Raw genomic sequence first — 24,474 nt, forward strand, 5'->3', positions numbered from 1 at the left:
GTATTCTTGTGCATAATTAGAATTTTTGCCACACGGAGTTGAAGACAAAAAGGAGGAATCAACAAAGGAGAAATAAGAGAACGTAAATCCTTTCAAGGGTAGAAATGTAGTCTTACTCATGTTAATGTCTTCTACAGCACACCATGCCTGGACTAATACAACAATCCAACACATACAGTTGAACTGATCGTGAAGATGATCAAGGCCAGGAATTTCCACTTTCATGAAAATTCTAATTGGTCACTTTGGCTGTTCTCATCCATTGGTTTTTTTCAGTATCAACCAAATGGTTCTAGAAAGAACTAAGCTGATGCCTGGCATAAAGTGTCAACATTTATAATCAAGCATGTTGCATACTGGGGAGTTAGTCTCTTGGTGTCTCACTTTTCCAGAATTTTCCACATTTTATTAGCTCCAATCGAAGTCATAAGGCTACTGGTAAAAATTGGAGAATGAATAGTTTCTGTGATTCCATCCATCAAAAGAATGAATAGAATAGGTAAATCCCTACTAATGGTAAAGGCATGTGTCCCCTGAATAGTAGTATCACATATTTACTTAAGAAGATGTATAAGATGAGGAAAAATAGTTTTGCATAACTGCTCTATATTTATTTTGACCTGTTATTTCTACTGCATTTCCTTAAACACGATGGCACTGGCTGTTATTTTCTACTAAATGAACTGGATTTCTTTTCAGTAACAAAAAGAGAAGTAGAAAAATGTATCACATGTACTAGGCTTCAAAAATTTTGAAGTGTATCCAGTCAGAAATAGTCGCGAATAATTCACTAATGATATAAAATGTATTATCAATCTAAATTAATTAAGGATGAAAAATCCTTTTTACATAGGCACAGATAATTTTTTGAAGGTAGAATGTACTCATTATCATATGTTCATTTAGCTTACAGAAATTAAACTACCTAAGTTTGAGAGGAGAGAGAAATGGAGAGAGCAAATTTAAATAATGCAGTCAATCCAAATTTCCACAACCAGTAATCGTATGCTTCTGAATACAAGCACCAGAGGAAACTTGAATATACCTATCCCCTTCGGTTTCCTTTCTACATACCCCTAAACCACCGTGCACATCTGCAGGATTGAGTGTGACTTTAGGGTTTAAGGAAACAGAGAGTAGTTTTCATACCACATGGTCCTAAAAGGAAGCCAACAGCTTCATCTAGGGTCAGCCAAAATCCAATAGTCCATACTGACTTTGGAAGAAGTAGTTTTATTAAACAATGATGGTCTTCTGTGGGCACCTGGGTGGCTCAGTTTGTTAAGCACCTGGCTCTTGATTTCCCCTCAGGCCATGATCTCACAGTTTGTGGGATCAAACCCTGAATCAGGCTCTGCACTGACAGCTCAGAGCCTGCTTTGGATTCTCTCTCCCTCTCTCTCTACCCTTTGCCTGCTCACGCACTCTTTTCTTTTTCTCTCTTTATCAAAATAAATAAATAAACATTTAAGAAAGAAGAAAGGCTTCTGAAAGAACTGCACTAAGGTAGGGGCGCCTGGGTGGCGCAGTCGGTTAAGCGTCCGACTTCAGCCAGGTCACGATCTCGCGGTCCGTGAGTTCGAGCCCCGCGTCAGGCTCTGGGCTGATGGCTCGGAGCCTGGAGCCTGTTTCCGATTCTGTGTCTCCCTCTCTCTCTGCCCCACCCCCGTTCATGCTCTGTCTCTCTCTGTCCCAAAAATAAATAAAAAAAAAAAAAAAAAAAACGTTGAAAAAAAAGAAAAAAAAGAACTGTACTAAGGTAATTCCAAACATATTTTGATTCAGTCGGATTTTTACCTACTTTCTCACCTCAATATCTAGCCCTCAAGTAAGGTACAATTCCACTGTAATCCCTAGAGGGCCATATAAAGCATTCTGTTAGTCTAATTTAGTTGTAAGTCTTAATTTAGTCCAAGATGTTAAGATTGAAAAGAGAGGATCAGAAAATCCACAACTGTCAAATAACATATCATGTATTCTTGGAATATGTGACACACTCTGAAATTTGTAAAATTAAGATTAATCAGTAGAGTATAATTGTGCTTATTTAAATGTACCTTTCATATCCTGGGCAAAACCGTAGCCATAACCCTTCTGACATTATGATCTAAGTTTATATTTGAGGCTACTTATAGACTACACATTTATATGATTCTTTCACATATGAAAACCCATTGGCTTTGATGATAAGGTGTGAAGTCCAGATCTAATAAATAGAAGCTATTTGGGAAATCCAGCAGCTCTGATTCAAAATTAATTATAATCGAAGGCTTATTTCAGTGGATTGGGCTCAAATAAAGTTCTACTTGGAAATGCACCAATTCTCAGGTGGACATTTAGAATTCACTGAGCTTCGGGGCACCTGGGTGGCTCAGCCGGTTAAGCATCCACTTTCTCTTTTGGCTCAGGTGATGATCTCACAGTTTATGAAATCGAGCCCTGTGTCAGGCTCCACGCTGCCAGCAGAAGCCTGTTTGGGATTCTTACTACCTCTTTCTCTTCTTCCCCGACTAGTGATTTAACTAGATAGATAGATAGATAGGTAGGTAGATAGATAGATAGATAGATAGATAGATAGATAGATAGATATGGATATAGAGATAGAGATAGAGACAGAGATAGAGATAGAGATAGAGATAGAGATAGAGATAGAGAGATATACATACGTGAAAAAATTTAGAACTCACCAAGCTTCAAGAATTTTACATAAAGTTTTATTGATCTATGTTTCAATATGCTGACTTTCTTTCAAGTTGCAATCACTTCTGTCTGCTTATCAGAATTACTGATTAGTAATATTTTGATAGCCGAAAATGGTAACAATTTCAATAAACTGAATGTAAGGTTTAAATGCAAAATATGAAGCTGTTTATAACTAACATAATTCTATTTTTGTCTTTGATGGAAGGTTGCGTCTTTTATTAAATATCAGATCCAAAAAAATTATTTAACTAAAGAAAAATTCACTGGAATGCTTTCTTGTATGCTGCCTGGTCATGATAGACAGGAAGAAGAGAATGCTGTCATTTCTGACTGAAGGTGTCAGCGAAACATTAAGCTTTAATTATACACGCAGCAGGAATGGATAAATTTCCCATAGGTCTAAAACTGGTGACCACAGTAGCCCAAATCTAGACCAAATGAGATTCTCTTTAGTGGGTTCTTGTTAGTACTAGCCAGCTAAGGTTCAGGAGGAGCCCAGAACTGAGGAAGCAATCCTGAGTGATTGAAAAGGAATCACAATTCCCAAAATTCACAGTAGAGAGGCAGTCATGTTTTGTTGTCCTAGATAGATTAGACCAGATTTCTGAATACCTGGTGGTCCAGCCAACAATTAGCTGACTGATTTTGGACAAATCAATAAAGTTCTTTGACCTTGTATCCTGCAATGTGAAATACATATCTCATCTAGGTATATTTGATTCTTATATTCATTAATTCTGAGTGGTCGTAGGTTCAGTAGTTCTCAAATATTAATACAGTTAAGAATTGCCACAGGAGCTTGTTAAAATGCAGATTTCCCTGAATCTCACCAAGGGATTCATATTCAATAGGTCCAGAGTGGAGTCAAGGGATTGAACTTTTTAATAAACCTCTTCAGAGGATTCTGTGGTAATCTGAGAGGAGCACAGTGGAAATGCTGATCTTGCACAAATGGGCTGAGAGTCTTGTACACCTGCAATGGTTATGCCAAAGTTGCATGGAAACACTTATTTTTACTTGGGAATAGACAAATATAGAAAAAGTGTTTTGAAGATAAAAAATATTCCTTGTTAAAATCTATTCAGGGCATGCCTGGTCATTTGAGCATCTGACTTCAGCTCAGGTCATGATCTCGCAGTTGTGAGTTCGAACCCCACATCAAGCTCTATGCTGACAGCTCAGACCCTGCTTTAGATTTTGTGTCTCCCTCTCTCTCTCTCAAAAATAAATAAACATTATTAAATTTTTTAAAAAATCTATTCCAAGTTAGTGAAAGAGATCTTGATAAAAGAAAAGAAGTTTTTAGAGAAGTACAGAATATAAAATAAATCAGATTTTGGAACATTGTTAGCTTGTTAAAATCATCAGATCATCTTTGCTGAATTTTTTTAAAATTACACTATCAAAGTAGAGATTCACTGTTCTAAAAGAACTTATGGTGCTTCTAGAAATTCCATACAGCCAAGATAATTGTTTTAGGTGTGCAGTGCTTATAAGAGATTAATTGAATTTTGAATTTATTTTAGTGCAATTTATAATCCTTTCAAATCTAAATAAAGAATCTTAGTGTTTCAATTAATGAGCTTGTTCTGAAATGCGACATAAACAAAGTTGTGTTTTAAGAATACAAGATTAAAGCCTGTTTTTTTCTTTTTGAGCATTCCAAGTCTAGATTTAACAAAAGTGTGCTAATTTTTTGTGTGTGAATTAATTATAACAGTATAACAAGCTATGGTGTTATTTTATCCATTACATGAAAGCAAAAATTCTGATATAGAGAACAATTTTGAAAAAATCCATAAGAAACTAGTTACAGTTGACCTTTGGGGAAACTGCCATAAATTGGAAACTGGTAGAAAGAGAAAATATTGCTATTTCATCATATTTTCTCTTGTAGCATTTGAATTTTTATCACACGTACATAGTATCTACACTGAATCAATCAGTAAACAAGCAAATGTATATTTTTAAAACAAAGAAAGGAAATGTATATATTAAAGTAGATTAGGAAATTTTGGATACTCTCTCAGAAAACTCTGAAGTTAAAGAACCTTTCACAAGCAGAAAATTAACAATTCTGAATACATAGACTGCATTTCTTTCCTCTGGAGAAATGGTGTTGATTCGTCAGCCTTTTGGATATAAAATGCATGTAATTCTATTTTTTTTTTAAGTATTGAACTGTAGTTTTATCTATCTTTTCATCTATCTGTCAATCATCTAGTTTGCATTTTGGCCTCTGTCGCCTTTTTGCCACTGGCCATCTGCCAGTCTTTGAAGCTGGTTGTGAATACAGAGTAGGAACCAGCTTTCTTATTTCCAGACTCGAAAGCAACAGGTGCTGTAGCCAAGTCTCCTGATTCCCAAGTCCCACCTGAAATCTCAAGGCATTCTTTTTAGCTGTCTTTGATTTTCCAGGCAGTGAATGCTGTGTTTGCTTTCCATCTGAGCACCACTTGGCAAGCTAGAAATAAAATCTGTAGAATTATTTAGTATCACATCTGTTTATAGCTGCTTTTTCAAGAGTATCCAAGTGATTTTCAAGTTTTGCTTATGTGCTAACTGACTGTGGCAACTGCATTTTATACGGTCATAATTTGGAAAACTATTAACGTCAACACATGCGACCTAAAAACATGTATGGAGTATCCAAAAATGGAGCATTTTAGTGCTAAATTATATATTCCATTCCCTTAGGTTGCTTGCACTAATATAATAACAAGTTCCCCTGGAAATAATTAGAAATTAATTGTCCAAGAATGAGATGGATTTTGTTCAATTTTGTTTTTTAAAAACAGTAAGTGTTGAATTATTATGACAAAAATATGATGTGTAAAGGACGAGGAAATAAAAATTTTAAAGCAAAACACAAAGTTCACAGTTAGCTTCTGTTAAAAAAAATTGACATGACTGCTGGGTATCGAGGAGCCTTAGATTAACATTCATGTTTAAAAGACTGATATGGTAAAAGAGAAAACTTTTAATTAGTAGTTTATGGTTTAATTGTTTTGTTTTGCTGGGACTCTAATGTGAAAATATACAAGGACATTCAAAATACAACGTTCATACTCAAGCTAGCTCTTTAAAGACTTATGTAAGAAAATGATTAAAATGTCATAGCGATAGTTTCTGATTTTTTGCTTTCTGCTAAAACCGAACCCCGAGAAAAGCTGAAATATGACTATGTCATATTTCTAGATACAAGCATACTCCTTTACTTAAGATTTTTATGAAATTGTCTAAATGTTAAAAGAGTTGATTTACTATCAAGTCCTGAGTCAGAGATCCAAGTTTACCCTGCCCAGAGTTTTGAAGGAAATTTTATGATAATGCTATCATTGGTGGAAAAGTGCATGAAATCCAGTAAATCAGTCATGTGTGTAATAATCTTGTTAGTTCTTTAGTTCTAAGAACATCTAGGTAATGCTATTCTAGAGATGTATCTTTTCATATGATTTTAGGGCAGTCTGACTGAGCTGCTATCCATTATTAGGGAAAACAAAGAAGAAAGTATTTCAGGATAAACTATGATTTCTTGGTTGAACAAGATTAGCATTCAAAATTTCCTTCTCTGGGATACCCTAGAGAGATTTGCCAATTCTGGATTAGCGAGACCCATTTTTTCCCTCTTTCCTAGAGTCACTTTCTCTTTCCTCTCAGCTCTAGAATATTTCCTTCAGTGACAATTCATAGTTAAGGGGGAATGATTCTCTCCATGAATCGTGACCTTGGCTGCAACGATTTCTAATGATAGGTTGTCCTAAAGTACAGATTTTACTTTCCTAAAATAGCGTCTCCGACCACCGGAGAAGACCTCTGTTTTGACCTGTGCCCTGATCAGAATTCACCTCTCCGTCCCCTGCACTTCATCAGCACATGGGTTTATTTTATCCTTACCCAGATTTGCTGCCGCTGCTGCTGCTGAATCCCATGAGCTTTGCAAGAAAGGACACAGGGTTTGTTTTAAGGGTGAGAATGCCTTACATATGGAGGTGCTTAACGTAATTACGATAGCTACCTTTTATTTGGTATTTACCCTGTGTCAGGCATCACAGGAAAGCCTTCATTTCCCCTAAAGTCTTTTAATTCTTTTATCTCATCCAGCCCCTGAAATCACATCCGGAGGTAAGTGTTCAGTTCCCTGTTTCATAGATTAAGTAAATGAGAAATTAGGAACATTGAGGAGCCGAGCCAAGGTCACAAAACTAATAACTTGGTGGTCACGAAACTAATAACTTAGTGGAGCCAGGATTTAAAATAAAAAACTTGTGAAGGACGGAAGGTTGTAGGGATGAAGAAAAAATAAATAAATGCTAGGGCTGGAATTTCTTCTGTAGGGTTCTATGCCTGGTGTTAGCACATGTAGCTTTGTCAAGTAATCCAAAGCAGATGTCCACCAGGACAGGGGAAGAAGCCCTTCCCTTGCCTACCAAAAGGGTCTTAATAGCTTATTTACACTAAAGCCTTTCAACACTTACTTGAATAGTTTGTTGCAACAGATACATACAGACTTTCCTTTAACGAGTATTGAGGTTAGATTTGCGCAAAGTGCACGAATGGCCAGATAAATTCCTCAGAAAAATAAGTAAATAAAACCCATGAATTAGGAGAAGGTAATAAAATTAGCACACAGAGTTCCAATGTGGAAAAAAAACCCAAAAGATTTGTGAGTAATCCTTTAAAACTGCATACAGCAAAAATGGTGTATAAAGTGTTCATTTCTTATAGGAAAATCGGTCCTGTATCGCTTTTTTTCCGTGTCAAGTTTTATACTCATATATCAAAGATGGAGTATAAATATAAAGTGTTAATATAAAGGGGTGCTCTCAGACTCACGCACTCAGTCTACGAAAAGAGGGAGTAATCCTCGATGCCATATTTCAAAAGCATGGGCATAAAATATTTCAGAGACTTAAATTTCAGTATACAAGCATAAACTTAGATTGTCTAAAATAACAAAATGAGCAAAGATACCCACACGACAGAGAGAAATTACAAGAAGTCTTGACTGAAAAGGCTGATCGTAGTCGAACACAAAATTTGTAAATAAGAGAGGTCCGTGAAGTGTGACCATCAGGTACATTTCCAAATAACCACATACCCACTTTTCTCAGGACAGACGGGCCTAGGCCTGTTGACCCCATGCACCATTTCTTTCTCCCTCCCTCTCTCAAAAGCGTAGCTGTTGTCCCATACATTGTATGGTCAGCCTACCTAACACCAAGCTCTAGGAGTCCTTGTGGCTGCATTTGTATCATCAGGACATGAGGCAGAGATGGAATTCCTACATTAGTTCAATTATTCTCCATAAATAATTAATTATTCTCCATAAAGGAATTCCTGTGACAGAGACCAAATGGCCTGCGAGCCTGAAGTATTTATTATCTGGCCTTTAACAGGAGAAGTTTGCCAGATAAATGGAGGACATACTACAAATACGTTTAATGGAAAAAAAAGTAAAATATGTATTCCCAATACATTGCTTTGGAAGAAAGTATTGACTATCTGGTCATATAACTGAAGTAACAGCGACACTGAGATAAATGAGATAATTCTAATGATTATCACCTAAGGAAACACGGGCAGGAAATAAAGGACCAGGTCAAACTAACATCCTAGTGTTTTAAAATGAATACTAAAAAAGATTTTTAAGACATTGAATTGGGGCGCCTGGGTGGCTCAGTCGGTTAAGCGTCCGACTTCAGCTCAGGTCATGGTCTCACAGTTCGTGGGTTCGAGCCCCACATCAGGCTCTATGCTGACAGCTCAGAGCCTGGAGCCTGTTTTGGATTCTGTCTCCCTCTCTCTCTGCCCCTCCCCCACTTGTGCTGTGTCTCCCTCTGTCTCAAAAATAAATAAACATTAAAAAAAAATTTTTTTTAAGACATTGAATTGATGGGTCTTGTGATCTGGAAGAAGAAGATGAAGATTCAGGTCTAGATATCCATTCTGTGTATGTTTGTATAGCTTTTGCCATAAATATTTTTTATCGGGCTTAAAGGGGTGTACTCTGAAATACTGTCAGTTTCATTAAAAGCAAATCTGAAGGAGAAAAAACTACATATCCAAGAATATTTCTGTTAACATAAGGTGACACTAACTGTATTTTATGAAGCAGAAAATTGCTTCACACCCAAATTCTTAAAATCCTTCTTTTTTTGCTGCCTTTAATAAGACATAGAACATTTGTACACATGAGCTGCATAAAACTCTAATAGAATTAGCATTTAGTAATTTGATATTTTATATGCCTGGCAAATCTGATGTAGAATAAAGCAAGGAAATAAGGAAGCAGCACACTGTTTTATGACTGGAATCATTCCCTAAAGTGGAATGAATTTACTAATACATTGTTGGTAATCTAGAAGGACCAAGTGCAATCTTAGAAACAGACCTTTCCAGGTGAGCCCACAGATTTATAATGAGGAGAGAATAAAAAATTTTAAAAGAAAACAAAGTTCTATATGCTAAAAGCCTCTGCTTAACATATACATAGTATTTTATATAACATATATATACATACATCTTTCAAAATTCTCTCACATGTACTTTTTTTCACATGTACTTTTAAAATAATAAGAAAACCCATCTTGTATAATATTGTGGCAAACCCTAGAAGTATTCAAGTGTTTCCACCAAAATCAATTTACTTCTACTTGGAATAATCACACTTAAGACTTTAGAGGATGATAGTGAATTTACCATGAGCTGAATATACGAATGGAGAAATATAATGTTCTTTAACCAAAATAAATAGATGAAATGGAACAATGACACTTTTCAAGGTTGACTGATTAATATAAATTAATGAATTTGGACCACTACAGGTGTATAAAAGCTATTCTAATTTAGCTCAGATCCTGGAAAAGTTATCTCACAAATATAATATTTTTTGAAGAGTAAAAGTGCATTATCCAAAAATCATTAAACAAATACCTTTTAAGAAACAGTGTTCTGCTGGTCATTATAAGACTCACTCAGGCACTATCATCTGATATTATGATGCCTTAAATTATATCTTTTAGAGGCATACAGAGAGAAAAAGAAAAAAATTGCTTCTCTGGAGTTCCCGTCAATGTTATGTTATCATATTTTACATGAGCTCACAGTACTTGTCTGAAAGATTTAATTACATTGTAAAATACAGTGATAACAAGCCTAGATTAATTAATGGGGTGAGGTATACAAATGATTAAATAAAATTATTTTCAACCTTTTTCTTCTCAAGCAGGAGAAACATTTTTGAAAAATGAAACTCCAAATACAAAACAGATAAAATCATATCGGGTAGGGGTTTCACAGCCGTGCCTTCCCAACTCCTTCTCACCCATGACATCAGACAGTGCAGCCCTCTGCAACACTGAACCCAGGACTCTGAGCAGAACTTGAAAATCTGTGATTAATGCAGGTTTTCCTACTTAGAAATGCTAACCTTCCTAATGCAACCGTCCTTTCTACAGGTCGTTTGCAAGGACCCAAATCCACTGTGATTAGAAACACTTTATCTCTTATGCAATGAAAGAGAGAGAGAGAATATGAGAGAGAGAAGGGCATGTATTTGGATCAGTTTATTGGTTACTCTTTCTGAAGAAATGGTGACAAACAGAATGGTCTCTTGTATCTGTTATAGTCCTTTCCTAAGTGTTTATGGTTCAGAACAGGGGTAAAGTTCATGCTATGGTTCTGAGAAAGTAGAAATACCACCTTTATCCCACCTCTCTGCAAATTTTAGCATCCTAAGTAAAATTCTGAAGCTATTTATATATCAAAAGTTAGGGGCGCCTGGGTGGCGCAGTCGGTTAAGCGTCCGACTTCAGCCAGGTCACGATCTCGCGGTCCGTGAGTTCGAGCCCCGCGTCGGGCTCTGGGCTGATGGCTCAGAGCCTGGAGCCTGTTTTCGGTTCTGTGTCTCCCTCTCTCTCTGCCCCTCCCCCATTCATGCTCTGTCTCTCTCTGTCCCAAAAATAAATAAACGTTGAAAAAAAAAATTTATATATCAAAAGTTAAATTAGGATAAAGACCTTTTTTTTTTTCTTTCATTCTTTTTTTTTTTAATGAGTCAATTGGCTCATCAATGGGATTTCTAGTTCCTTGCCAGAGTCTAATTTTGCTATCTTGCCAGAACATAGGTGACTTGATCCATGCATCGTTGATGTTCCTAAGGAAGACCGACAACTCTGAAAGACCAGGAGGCCATTAATCTGAGCACCATGGAATAAAAATTTGTTGGCGAAAGGATAGCATTTTACAGAAGCACAGCACGCCTAAGCCCCCAAGACTTTATGTTCCTTTTCCCGAGCCAACAACAAAGTAAAAGTCACTGCTCTTTCTGTCCACCTTTATGCATTTGAAAGTGCCATTTAAGTATAACATTTGGTATGAAGTCAAGAAGATTTTTAAAAGGGCGTCAAAAACTGGAATCCTTGAAACATCCAGGAGTTTTATTTGTGACTATTGGCTTCAGGGGCTCACAGCCAGGAGGAGCAAGCTTTTTTTCTTTCCCTCAAGATTCAGCTCTCACTTCTGTTGTACCAAGATAGCCAAGTTGAACGTTTGGCAAGGAATTTTAAATTCTGAAAAAATTCATGCATCCTGAAGGGATTTCTCCTCTTTTTTTTTTTAAGAAGCTAAAAAAGAAGTGGCTAAAGAAGCTGTGTCAGGACTTGGAGAATATCCTATAGATTTTCAATTATATATTAGATTACAGTGTCTTTTTTTCTTTCCCAATAAACGTTTTTGACCAGGGCTAGGTTCCATGGAGGGTAAAAAAAAAAGCATAAAATAGCTTACGTTTTTTAGGCACCTGCTATGTCAAACACCAGAAGAGTGCTTCATCCATATTATCCCATTTAATTCTCGCTGAAACACAAGGAAGGTTGGTTTTACAGAAACCAAATCTCTGGTAATTACTTGCCATGGCTCACAGTCAAGGTCAGAGTCAAGCCCTGAAGCCAGTTTTGTGTATGCGGTTCTAAAACTCGTGCTCTTTCCACTAAATAATATAACCATAACTTTTTGCAGTATTCAAATGCAAGTCATTGTGAGGAGTATTGCCAGGTTAGGGTGAGTACCTACCTGACAGTGTGTGAAAACATGTCGACTATTAACTTGCTCCGACACTGTCGGTAACCTCAACTTTCCTCCCCTGTTTGTCCCCATTATAGCCATTTTAAATGAAACAATGTTGCTGGGGTTTTTTTCTGGCAGTGTCTCAGCCCGTTGAAAATGATTAATCAAGTTATTAATTATTAATATTCAAGTCGAGAGACTCCATTGCTCTTAGCGCCAGGATTCGGAAAGAGAGTTTAGTAAGGCAAAGGAAGTTCTCGTTTCTAATGTGATACAATGTGCTGTGCTCCCAGTTTTTTCGGGATGTGCTAGTATGATGTCCAGATACAAGATCCCAAAGTTGCACATTTAGTTGGGTGGAATATACCATTGTTTTTTTAAATGGAATACGTACATTCTAAAAGCTGTAAAATTATTGATTTCACGGTTGGAAATAATTACCAAGAAATACAATCTTTCTTTTCTAAAATAAAAATCACATGACATCTTATTCGTGCATATGTCATTTGAGGAAACAAATTGAAACTATTTGTCTTAATAGCCTTCCTTCAATTACCATTTCTCAGCCTCAGATTATCATTTATCTTCTTTAAAGAGTGATGGTATTTCCAAAGGAGTTGAAAATCTTTCATAAATAAGGAGCCAAACTGTTAAAACGTGTTTTTGGCCAGACTCAGATTAATTGCCAGAGCCGTATTTAAGATCAATCAATGAAGAAATATTGCCTTCATGGTGCTGGGATAACAAGTTTGATCTTAAATGTCAATAACCCCTGGTAAACTGAAGACTTCATCTTTAACTGTGTAACCTTTACTGGATAACAAATGTGTCATCAGGCAAGGTGCTCTAACCTTGATTGCGCTTGGGAAAAGGAACCAGGCACTTCCCTCAGGAGGCAGCATGGGTTAGATCTCATAGAAGGGAAAACACCAAGGAAACCCCACTGGCTACTCTCCTCTTCAAATCCTACAGCAGGCTTCTGAAACTGACCATGTGGACCGATGCTCTAGGACTATCGATGTCTGCTTTCATTTAGTAATATGTACTAATCCCAGGGTTTTAAAAAGAGGAATACCTCCAGTAGCCTGCAATTTCCACCCCGCTCAGAGAGTTGACCCATTTAACTCTACACATTTAACCCTAAGATACCCTTTGGGTTTTAGCGGATTTTGTCATTCTTCAGTAAAAGCATTACTTTTAAACTTTCCAAAATTATGACGTATATTGCTTTTGTATCTAATGAGGGTTGTTATGAGTCTCGGCCGTTTACTAATTCTTCTGTAATCTGGTGGCTGCCTTGTTTTTGCCTCTTAATCAAGCTACAAGTTGATTTCTCATTTTACTTTGCAGTTCTATAGGAAACACACAAAGCAGGAAGCAATTTACGATTTGACAGTCTCCCAAAGCTTCACTTTCTAGCGTACTAACTTCTCCTTGCCTCTTCAACTGCACAGTGCATTGTTGATTAGAAGTGGTGAGAGTAACCATTTTGTGTTGTTTCTGATCTTGAGAAGAAAGCATTCAGGCTTTCATCATTATGTGTGATGTTAGCTATAGATTATTCATAGATACTCTGTACTATTTAGGAGTACAGAATTTTAGAACCCAAGAATCAAAACCCACAGAATTAAAATAATGAAAACATAGCCAAATAATAAATTTATTCCATAATTCAAAGATATATATTAATGCAATTAATAGCGCTAGTAGCAAAAATCATTTGCTCATCTTGGAAAATGATGGGAAAAATATTTGATAAAATCCAACATTTCTTTCCTGAGTAAAAAAACAGACTGACATAGAAGGATGAGTATTAATACAATAATAAATATTATTTCACAACCATGAAAAAAATACACTGAACATTGAAGCCCAGAGACATTCCAGTTCAGATAAAGAAGAAAGCAAAGATGTGACTGTTACTATTTTGTAATAGAACTCTATATTTCTGGTTAATGCACAGAGAAAAGAAACATAAATATAAGACATGGCTATTGGAAAGGGGAAGCAACATTATTATCTGTAAATAAAGGTACCAGTCACACAATAAGTACACAGAAATCAATAACTTTCCATGTCAGAAATAACCATTTAGAAAATGCAATGATTAAAGCCCTTTAACAGCAGCAAAAATAGATAAAATAATTACTAACAAATTTAATATGTAGTCCCTATATAAGGAAAAAAAATAAGTTTGATGAGGCACTTAAAAGAACACCTGAAAAAACATTTTAATGGGTGGAAAGCTAGAATGTAGTAAGATGTCAATTATTTCCATATTCTTCCAAATTCACAATAGGACTGTTATTTGGAATATGGGACTGTGTAAAAACCACAGAGAAGAATAAATGAGTGAAACTATTCAAGAAATAATATAAATAAGATCAATGATGGAAGAGTTACACTATTAGGTGTTAATCATGATATAAAACCATAATGATGAAATCATTATAGGAATTGTACAAGAAAGAACAAAGCAATCGATGGAAAGGTATACCATTTCAGAAGTAGACATTAGCATATGAGTTTATTATGTGAGAAAATGTGCAGTTCCAAACAATGGATAAAGATCTAGTCAACAAATGATCCTGGGACTCTCAGCCACCTGTATTAATAAAATTTGTATATTTGGATGTGGTTCTTTATACCATGTATCAAAATAAATTTAGAATAGATTAGAGAACTAAAACTAAGGAATGAAATAAATAATGGACTAACTAAAAAGAGAGTATGGCAAACTTTACTTAATGCCAAGTAAAGTAGTAAGGCCTTTCTGACCCTAAAAGCAAAGAAAGAAACCTCGCAAGGAAAGGTTGAAAAGCAAACATTGCAATGTAAAAATACAAACTGTTTCCTATAAAAAAAAATCATATTTAGAATAGGAAGGTGAATAACAGACAGGCAATATATTTAACAGAGTTTACTGCTCTCAGTTCATAGAAATCCTGTAAAAAAAAAAACAACAAATGAATAACATAATCAAATAAAATAGGGAAAATAAATGAATATACTGTTCAAAAATTTAGAAATACATATAGCCAGTAAACATGTTTTAAAAGTTTATCCTCACCTGTAATGGAAGAAATGCTCACTAAAGTAAGATATATCATTTTTAATTTATCAAATTGCAGAAAGGATGATGATGAATATTTTTATAAGGTTTAAAATGACATGGGTATTCTCATATGTAGGTTGAATAAATTTTTCATAAAGCCATATGATGGAGTATATGCTGTCATTAAAAATAAACTCTCAAGGGATAGTTACAGACATGGAAAAATGCCCAGATTCTGTTATTACTGTGGAAAAGCAAGCTATCACATGTTATGATTCCAATTTGATTAATACATAGGTGTAAGTAAATATATATTCAATAAAGACTGGGTGGGAAATAAAATTAATGATAATTTAGCATTGGATAACACCTACTCTGCCACATGTATGAAAGACAAAATTATGGATATTAGATATCAGACAGGACTTGAACCCAGTTTTCCATCTGAAACTCCTCTACAAAACAAAATGTCTGCATTTTGCGGATCGCTATTCTTATTGGCATTGGATTATGGTTCTGAGCTGCCCCTAATATCAAGAACTTTTATTAAAGAACAAAAAACTCCACATCCTTGCATATTAGAATGATGTAAAATTTCATAATTTGCCTTACAATACTGTCTCTGTAATAGATTACTGTGTAGTTAGATTCATCTGTCATTCCCAGAGCTCTATGCAATGAGTGGTTCATGCATGAGAATTCTGGAAAATTTTAAGATCAGGTTTCTCAATTTTAGGAGAAGTGGTTTTAGAAGTGAAATCATCCCTCTCATGCTTGAGGCAATTGGGAACGACAAGAATGACCCATATGGGATATAAAATATGATTTTTTTACTATTTTTTATTGAGAATAATTATTATAATCAACATTTTCAATTTTATGACCTAGTTTTCCAATTAAAGTTTTTAGTATTTCAAAATAAAATAATTTCCCCATCTCTTACAGCTCCATACTACCTATCACCTATTTTATCTAATGATAAAATGTCTTATTAGTTATAACCATATAATTATAAGCTGAAATTATAAGCTGAAATGTTTCTGCCTTTTTAAAGCAACTTTCCATGTTTTGAGGCTGGAGGATCATTTTTTACACTTTTGAAGACTGTGGCAAGAAAATTTATTAAATGTACAATTGAATTTTCCATTAAGATAGCACACTCTGTTAAATACACATAAAGCTGCAAGGACCCTTTAAATCATGAGACACCTTGATGAGGCATTTGCTCTAGTTTTCAGATCTTTATTTTACAGATCCTTATTCTTATATAATAATCTAGAACAGAGGCCAGCAAATTACAGAAAGTGGGCCAAATTTGACCCATTTCCTGTTTTTATAAATAAAGTTTTATTGGAACACAGCCACACCCATTCTTTAGGAATTTGTAGCTGCTTTTGAGCTACAAGGCAGAGGTAAGCTGGTAGAACAGAAACTGTATATAGCCTGCAAAGCCTAACATATTACTCCCTGGTGCTTTTTCAAGAGAACATTCGCTGACTCCTGATCTAGAAAGTGACTCCTAACCAAGTCTTAAGATTCTGTGAAGTTTCTTTTCTAAATTCTCTTTTGCATGTTTCATCTCAGTGGTGAAAAGGCACATGTTTAACTGTGCAGTAAGAGATGCGCTTCATTCTCAGCCTTTCTGTATACATTCTCACACTTACTCTGTTTCCTTCGCCTGAATGTATTACCCTTGCAAAATGAGTCATATTTCTGAAACCCTTTCTATAGAACTGAGATGAATTAAAGATGAGATTTACACTTTAATCTCTTGATTGGTTACCAAGCCAGGAGAGTATTGTGTGTTTTCTAGGCTGCCTTATTTAATGGGGTTCACTTAACACGGTTCCTGGGTCCTTTGAAATCAGCACCCCATTGAAACTGTGTGGAGAATAGTACAATCAATTTGAAGTGCAGGTCTCTATCAATTTGTTTGAGAATTAAGTAACGCTGAGAAGAGAGGAATAACTTGAAAATAAAAACATTGGAAACCCATCATAGTTAGGAGCTCAGACTTTATTGAAATCAATTTTTGAGGAATATTTGCAAAACCACGTCATCTCTATTTATAAATATTGGATAAAGATTTGACCCATGTTTGAGAGCAACTTAGATGTTCTCTCATAAGATTCTGTAATACTAATTCCCAAAGGTGATGATGAAGGACTTTAAGTATACAACACATTTCACATTGATGTGGGACACAGAATTAACTCCTAAACATTTTCCAAAATGCTGACTCTAAAATGAGAATCTTACTTACTCATTTTCAACAGTTGTCGACCTTGCTGCATGTTTACTTCAAAAACATATAGGGGGATTAAAAACAGCTGATATTTGCTAAATGTTGACTATGTACCGAACACTACTTTTAGCCCGTACATAACCTCCCTTACCTCATTTTACAGATGAGGAAACAAGCTTAGATAGGAAAAATAACTTGCCTAAGGTCTCATTCCTGTTTTGTGCCCAAGCCAACACTCTAACTCAAGCAGTTTGACTCCAACCCCTCTTTGACCCATGTACCCCTGAAGTCTAAAATGAACTAAGAATAGACACTGGTGCTTGATTTTGGGGGAGGGCGCTGAGAAAGGGTTGCTAACTCTTCTGAGTGGGAAAAAAGGAGATGCTTCTTAGAAGAGATAAGCTTAAGTTGAATTGGATTTACTAATTAGAGACAAAGAAGGTATTCCAGACATAAGTAATAACATGTTCAAAGGCAGAGCGATGAAAGAACACAGCACATTCAGGCAGGGGCACCAAGGGGCATGAGAACAGGTTGTAGAGGATGGGCGGGAGGGTAAGAAGGGACCACGGTTGTGAAATTTCAGTGTAGTAAGTATCACCTGGGGTGCTCATTTGCAATGAAAATTGCTGGACCCAAACTGCCAGAGAATCTTATTCTGCTACATTGAGGAATTTGCTTTCAACAGGAATTCCAGGTGATTCCAGGGTAGGAGAGAGCCTCTTTGCGAACACTGTTAAGAATGTCAGGAAATCAATACGCTGGAGCATGATATGGTTAATATCATTGGATTTTATAAAAAACAACGCAGCGGCTCAGTGGAGAGAGGAAGGTGTTCTTAAAAGGGATATTTAGGTTTTGGGCTTTTTTTTTTTAAGAATTCAGAGATAATGTAAGGGTGGTTTTCTTAGTGATTTGTAACAAACACACACATGCCCACATACACATATAATATACCTTTTGTTTATATAATTGCTTGTGGATGCAATATAGATTACTATTTTGTAATAGTAATTACTATTTTCTAATGGTAATTACTATTCCTTGATTTATTAAATCAAGCAAAATGCAGTGTTCCTGTACTTTTCCTGGGATTAATTTAACAATTTAAAGGACTACTTACTTAAGATGAAATTTCAGTTGGCCTGTAACTTAAGATCTGGTAGTGCCTAGTTAATATATAAGGTAAAAGTTATTAATTCCCACTGGCTTTGAATACATCTAGAATAGGTAAGTGAATACATTTTAAAAATTATCTATTCCATTTGCTTACTTATAGCTCTCAAAATGGCTTGTGATCAGGTGACTCCCAAAATATGTTTTTTTAGAAAATCAATAATCCCCATTGCAAAAGAGAATGTCAATACGCGTTTCAATATTTAAACAAACGTGAAAGAAAAAAGGAGAAGAAGGACAGTCATCTAATTCGTCTGGAATTAAACAGACTCCAAATGTCAAATCTCTTTGGGTAACCGGAGATGGCCTTGACCAACAAGGGATTCTCAAACTTGGGATGGCAGATCACACACTGATGTTTATTCCACACTTAAGCTTATTCAACACAGATGGTAGGCATAAAATAGCTGAGCTCTAATGGATCGTGTCTGGGCAAAATGATAGATATGGTCTTCTTTGTTGACAGAGATGTTTTCACATTCCACTTGAATTAAATTATGCTCATCCATGCCGTGGTACATAATCTCTGGCAAGGATTCTTAGAAAAAGTCATCATGTGAACTCATCGCAAAGCAAGTGAAAAAAAAAAGTTGCAGAATAGTACTATAAGAAAATATGACAAAAGTTGAATGCTGTCCATTTATTTTGAAAAATGTATAAGTCTGTATGTTAATATTTATCAATAGGGATTCATATATATTATATATAAATATATACATAGATATTGAAATTCAGGGGTTATGCAAATCCTTAATTTTAACAGACTAGCAAAAATACTTTGAATTTCTAATATGAAAAGAAATTATGTTTTAGATATACTAGGTATGATTTTATATGATACCAATCCTAGCTTTCAAATGTTCACAATCAAGTTTGGTAAATAATACATAAGCACATGAAATTTTATATAAAGGGGAAAAGTTAAATAATAAAAGTAAAATGTGATCACAGCAATTTTGAAGCTTTATCAGAATGGGCACCAGATATTAATTTCTGGGTCTTAAAAAAAACAAATGGACAAAGAGGGCAGAAAATCATTCCAGTCGAGGAAGACAGTAGGAGTGAACAAAATCTTATTAACCCGGTGCTTGCTGAAATCGACCTTTTAGAGAAGACCTAATTGGAGTGTTTTTAGGAGTTGCCAAGAACATATTCAGGTCCACTGATTCAATGGAAGGACTCACAAAACTCTGAAGAGCTGTTATATTCAAGGTTCCCATTTGTTATAACAAAAGGATACAGATTAAAATCAATACAGGTGAAAGACACATAGGGTAGAGTCCACAAGAGACCAGGGACAAGCTTCTGGTTGCCTTCTCCCAGTGGAGTTGCACAGAAAGCACTTAATTCCCCCAGCAGCAGTTTGTGAAAACACACACCCAAGTGTTGCCAACCAAGAAAGCCTACCCATGCTTTGGTGTCGAGGGTTTTTACAGAGGTCGGTCACGCAGGTATGAATTTCTTTGTGACTCTTCTCATCTCTAGTCTCTAGCCCCTCCACGAGGTCATGTTGATACAGCATGGCCCCAGTCTCCAGGTGAATCAAAACAGACACAAATCATATTGTTAGAATAAATTATCTTGCATAATCCAAGACCCACGATATACAAAGACACTCTTATCAGGTGGGATATTCCGAGGGCTTAGAGGTTTTCTCCCAGGAGCCAGACAAGGGCCAGTTCTTTCTTTGGAAAGTGAGGGTTTCAACACCCCAAACCTGCTGAGTTAATCCTTTACTGCACAGTAGAGAGTTTGCATGACTGTGGGTTTTAAATTTAAAAAAAAATTTTTTTTTAGAGAAAACAGATAAAAAGACCTGAAATCCTAAAAAATGATGCCTGCAAAAAACCTGTGTATAACCATTGGTTTTGATGATGAGAAAAAGAAAATATGAGTGAAAAGAAAACTAACCTCATAGAATAGCAATTGGTTTTACCTTTGCTTGGGACCCAGGTGTTCTGCACAGAGTAGTGGGCATCAGTGGAGTAATTTGCTGCCATGAGTGATCCTAATTGCACAACTACCTGAGGAACGAGTCCTTACTCACCACCCTGTAAATACCTCACTGCTACTCCAGTTAACAGTTCTATAGAAGAAAGCTCATGTTAATGCTAAACTGAAAATTGGAGAATTAACTAACTTGCCAATCTTTTTCTTTTAATTTCTGCCCTGCACTCCGCACCCCATATTTTCTTTTCCGAACACTGCGTCCTCTCCAAAGATGTTCCAGTGGATTTGACCGCCATCGGCAGGACTGGGTGGACAGTGGATGCCCTGAAGAGGTACATGTGCTTTATAACCACAGGATTCCTGAGACCAAGCTGTTCTATAGGGTTGCTACATCTTAATGAAAATGGCATCTAATTTAACAAAGATATCCAGCAATTGTTGGGTCCTTAATATATGCCACACATTGGGCTTATCTCTTTACGTGTATTATCTCGATTGATTCTCCTACCCTTCCTGTGACAAGGGAGCTCCCTTCCTGGGAGCTGTTATTGCCCCCATATTACCAAGGGGAGAAGAGGGAGGGGTGAGGAAAGGGGGTGGGGAGGGAAGCCCTGAGGGAACAGAGTTAGGTGTGTGGCTAGGAAATAGAACCAGAATTTGAATCTCACAAGCAAAAGGCAGTTCTCTTAAACACTTGCAGCTTTTCTAAGATCTCGGAAGCCATTGTTCATCTTTTTTGCTCAAATAACAAAACCGATGGTATGGAGGAAAAGACTGATTGCAGCAAATTGATGTAATATAAGTTGGAAATGGTATAACATGGAAACAGTAACTCCAAGGCAAGCATGATACAGACAATGATGCAATGAAACGATTCAAGCAAGTGCATGCAATTGCAGAAACAATTTTATCCTGTTCATAATTTTCTAGTGAATTGCATTTACATTGTCATTTCAGGTCCTATAAAGATATCCTATCAAGTTCACAAAGAAAAGTACTTGTTTTTTCTCCCTGTGTTAAGTGTTAGAGTGTGAATTTTGAATGAAGATTATTAGCAATTATACACGTTTTCTCATTCAGGAAAGCAAATCATGTCAAAGTGCTCTCTTTAAACTGTTAGGGGACCAATGGCTACTAAAGCCTTTCTTAAAAATTAAGGTTTTATAATGATGTCTTATAAATATCCTGAAACAAACATCTTTGAGAATATACTTGAATTTTAAGTGCCGTATTGCCAACACAGCCTTCATCAACTCTTTGACATTCATTTGTGGGATTATAGTGACATACACTAATCTATCTATTTCACTTCACTTACAGAGCAACATCATTCAAAATGAAAATAGATTCCTGGAGCCATAGTTGTATTTTCCAATTGATGTTTCTTTCATGTAGTCACATTTGCCTCCATGAAAACATGGCAGTTGAATAGCTGTAGTTGTGCAAAGATCAAAAGTGTAATTCAGGCATCTTACTTTTCTTGCCCACCATGAACCAAGGAAATAGGAAGAATCCATCTTATTTTAAACAGCCCTGAATATATCCTAAGTATGTTTTGTGGAATGTGCTGAGCACTGAAATTACAAAAATTTTAAAAATGACCCCCTACTCCCAAGTATCTCAGAGTCAAGTACATTTTTTAATATCCAGTGTTTCCTTTCAATTACGTAATTAAATTGTCATTTACATTACATTAATTACATACATTTAATTATGGTGAGCAATTCTGTCCTTCTTTTACAGGTGAGTAAACAAAGCCACCAACTGCAGTCCATCTTCTGTGCCTAAAACTAGAGTTAAATCTTTCTGATCCTATGAGATAAATTTACTCCATAAGTACAAATCCTAATATGAGCACTTACTATGTACTGTTCTAAGCACCAATAATGTAAAAATGGAAGAAGTGTGTCCAACAGGTAGTTAGACCACTGAACCAAGGACTGCTTTTAGAGAATGACCTGGGTAGAGAGTAACTGTAAGGACATGGTCTTGTTAAGTAACATAAGAGAAGGCTTGCTTGAGGAGGAGATATTCAAGATGATGCCTGAAGGTTAATAGAGCTAAGAAGAGGAGTGGTGAGAGATGAGATTGGCGAGGTCAACAGACCCCCAAGTGTGACAAGTTGAAGGAGTTTAGGCTTTATGCTAAAGGCAAGGGAAGTATGGAGGGTCCTCAAAAAATTAAGAATAGAACTACCATGTGATCCAGCAATTTCACTTCTGGGTATTTATCCAAAGAAAATGGAAACACTAACTCAGAAAGATAATAGCACCCCATGCTCATTGCAGCATTATTTACAATAGCCAAGATATGGAAACAACCTAAGTGTCCATCAGTGGGTGAATGGATAAAGAAAATGTGGCATATACGTATGAATACACACACACACACACACACACACACACACACACACACACACACACACACTGGAATATGATTTAGCCATAAAGAAAGAAGGAAATCTTGCCATCTGTGACAATATGGATGGACCTTGAGGGCATTATGCTAAGTGAAATAAGTCAGAAAAGGCAAATACTATATGATCTCACTTATATGTGGAATCAAAACAAAACAAAAACCAAAGGAAAAAAAAAACCATCGTGGATAGAAAACAGATTGATGGTTGAGTGGATGAAATTGGAGAAGGGGCCCCAAAGATACAAACTTCCAGTTATAAAATAAATACACCCTGAGGAAGTCATGTACAGTATGGTGACTTCAGTTAATAATACTCTATTGAGCATTTGAAAATGCCAAGAGAATAAATCTTAAAAATTCTCATTACAACAACAACAAAAGTTTGTAATTATATGTGGCAACAGATGTTAACTAGACTTATTGTGGTGATCATTTCACAACATATAGAAATATTAAATCATTGTGGTCTACACCTGAAACTAATATAATGCTATATGTATATATTATACCTCCATTAAAAAATAATGGCAAAGGAAAGGATTTTAATCAGGCCTTTTTGGAAGAATCACCCTAGCTATGGGGCGAATGATAACTTGAAGCAGGAGGCCGATAAACTGACTGTAGCTATAACCCAGCCAAAGATGCTGATGATCTGGCCTAAATCAGTGGGAAGGGTCATGGTGACCACAGCTGGAGTGGTGGAAGGATCGGAAGGTGGTTGGGTGAATGGAAATGAGGACCGTGAACGTGTTTTAAAATTCTTGTTATCCTTTGCTTTTAGAATATCTTTTTAACATTTTATAACATTAATGTACCTTTGAAAAACAGTAAGAAAATGAATACCCAGGATCATGCTACCCAATTTATGAACTAGATTATCCGTGACTAGGAAGCTGGTTGTCTGTTCTGCTCCATTGCATCCGTGCCCGTCCCTATTAAAAATAAATAAAGCTATTTGGAATCTTTAACTTATCACTCAGAATTTTGTTTCATAACACTTATCCCTGTTGGTGCCCATGATGGTGATCTATTCACTTTTATAGCTATATATTCCATGGTATTAATATGTCATTCATTCACTTACCAAATATTTATTGGGTGCCCATGATGTCACGGGCACTTTTTTAGGTACTGGAATGGAATGGTAAAAAAATAGTCTGACAAAACAAAACACCAAATTCTGCCTTCCTGAAGCTTATATTCTCACAATCATGTTTTCTTCACTCAGTCTTATGTACATTTGTTTCAAGATTTTTCCTCTGACAAAAGCGCCTTGTGCGTGTCTCCTAAGTCAAATGTACACAAGTTTCTCTAATATTCCCAAAAGTGGAATCGCTGAATGGGAGTCAGACAAATGTTCAAATTTGAAAGATAATGCCATTTTTTTTCCAGTGTGTCCATGTACACGACCAGCACGACGCTGGAACTCTTACAGGTTCCCATTATTTCATGGTCGCTACGATCCTGATTTTGTCGGACTTCTTCATTTCTGCAGATCTACTCGCTATCTAATTTGGTATCTTATTGGGAACTCCATTTGTCTTTCACCAATTATCAGCGAAGTTGAATCTATTTTCATATTCTTTTTGGCTTCTGTGTTTCTTCTTCTGTCTTTCCTCTTCTGTGAAATTCCTGTTCATGTCTTTTTGTCATTTTTCTATTGAGTAATTATCTTTTTCTTTTTATTCTAGACCATAGGTCTCCATTGATTATATGTAACAGACATAATACATCTGATATATAACCCCCTTATAAAATTATCTTACTAATTTAAAAAATACATATCAAGATTCTTGGTGGCTCTCTACTTAAACAATCTTACCACCTATAAATAAAAGAATTTTGCTCATTACTTTTT

At 35.9% G+C, this 24,474-nt stretch overlaps 1 protein-coding gene across 3 annotated transcripts in view; it reads left to right on the forward strand.

The window, feature by feature from the left end:
- Nucleotides 1-24,474, forward strand: part of PLXDC2 (plexin domain containing 2) — a 455,666-nt gene that overhangs the window by 363,052 nt on the left and 68,140 nt on the right. For all 3 annotated transcript variants that reach the window (XM_047067158.1, XM_047067160.1, XM_047067159.1), the window contains one exon: nucleotides 20,470-20,530. In XM_047067158.1, the coding sequence (XP_046923114.1) occupies nucleotides 20,470-20,530 (61 nt within the window). The remainder of the gene's footprint in view (nucleotides 1-20,469; nucleotides 20,531-24,474) is intronic.

Source organism: Lynx rufus, unplaced genomic scaffold (genome assembly GCF_022079265.1).
Source record: "Lynx rufus isolate CCGP_SWC_20201006 ecotype Redwood Valley unplaced genomic scaffold, mLynRuf1.p SCAF_7, whole genome shotgun sequence".
NCBI classification, from domain to species: domain Eukaryota; kingdom Metazoa; phylum Chordata; class Mammalia; order Carnivora; family Felidae; genus Lynx; species Lynx rufus.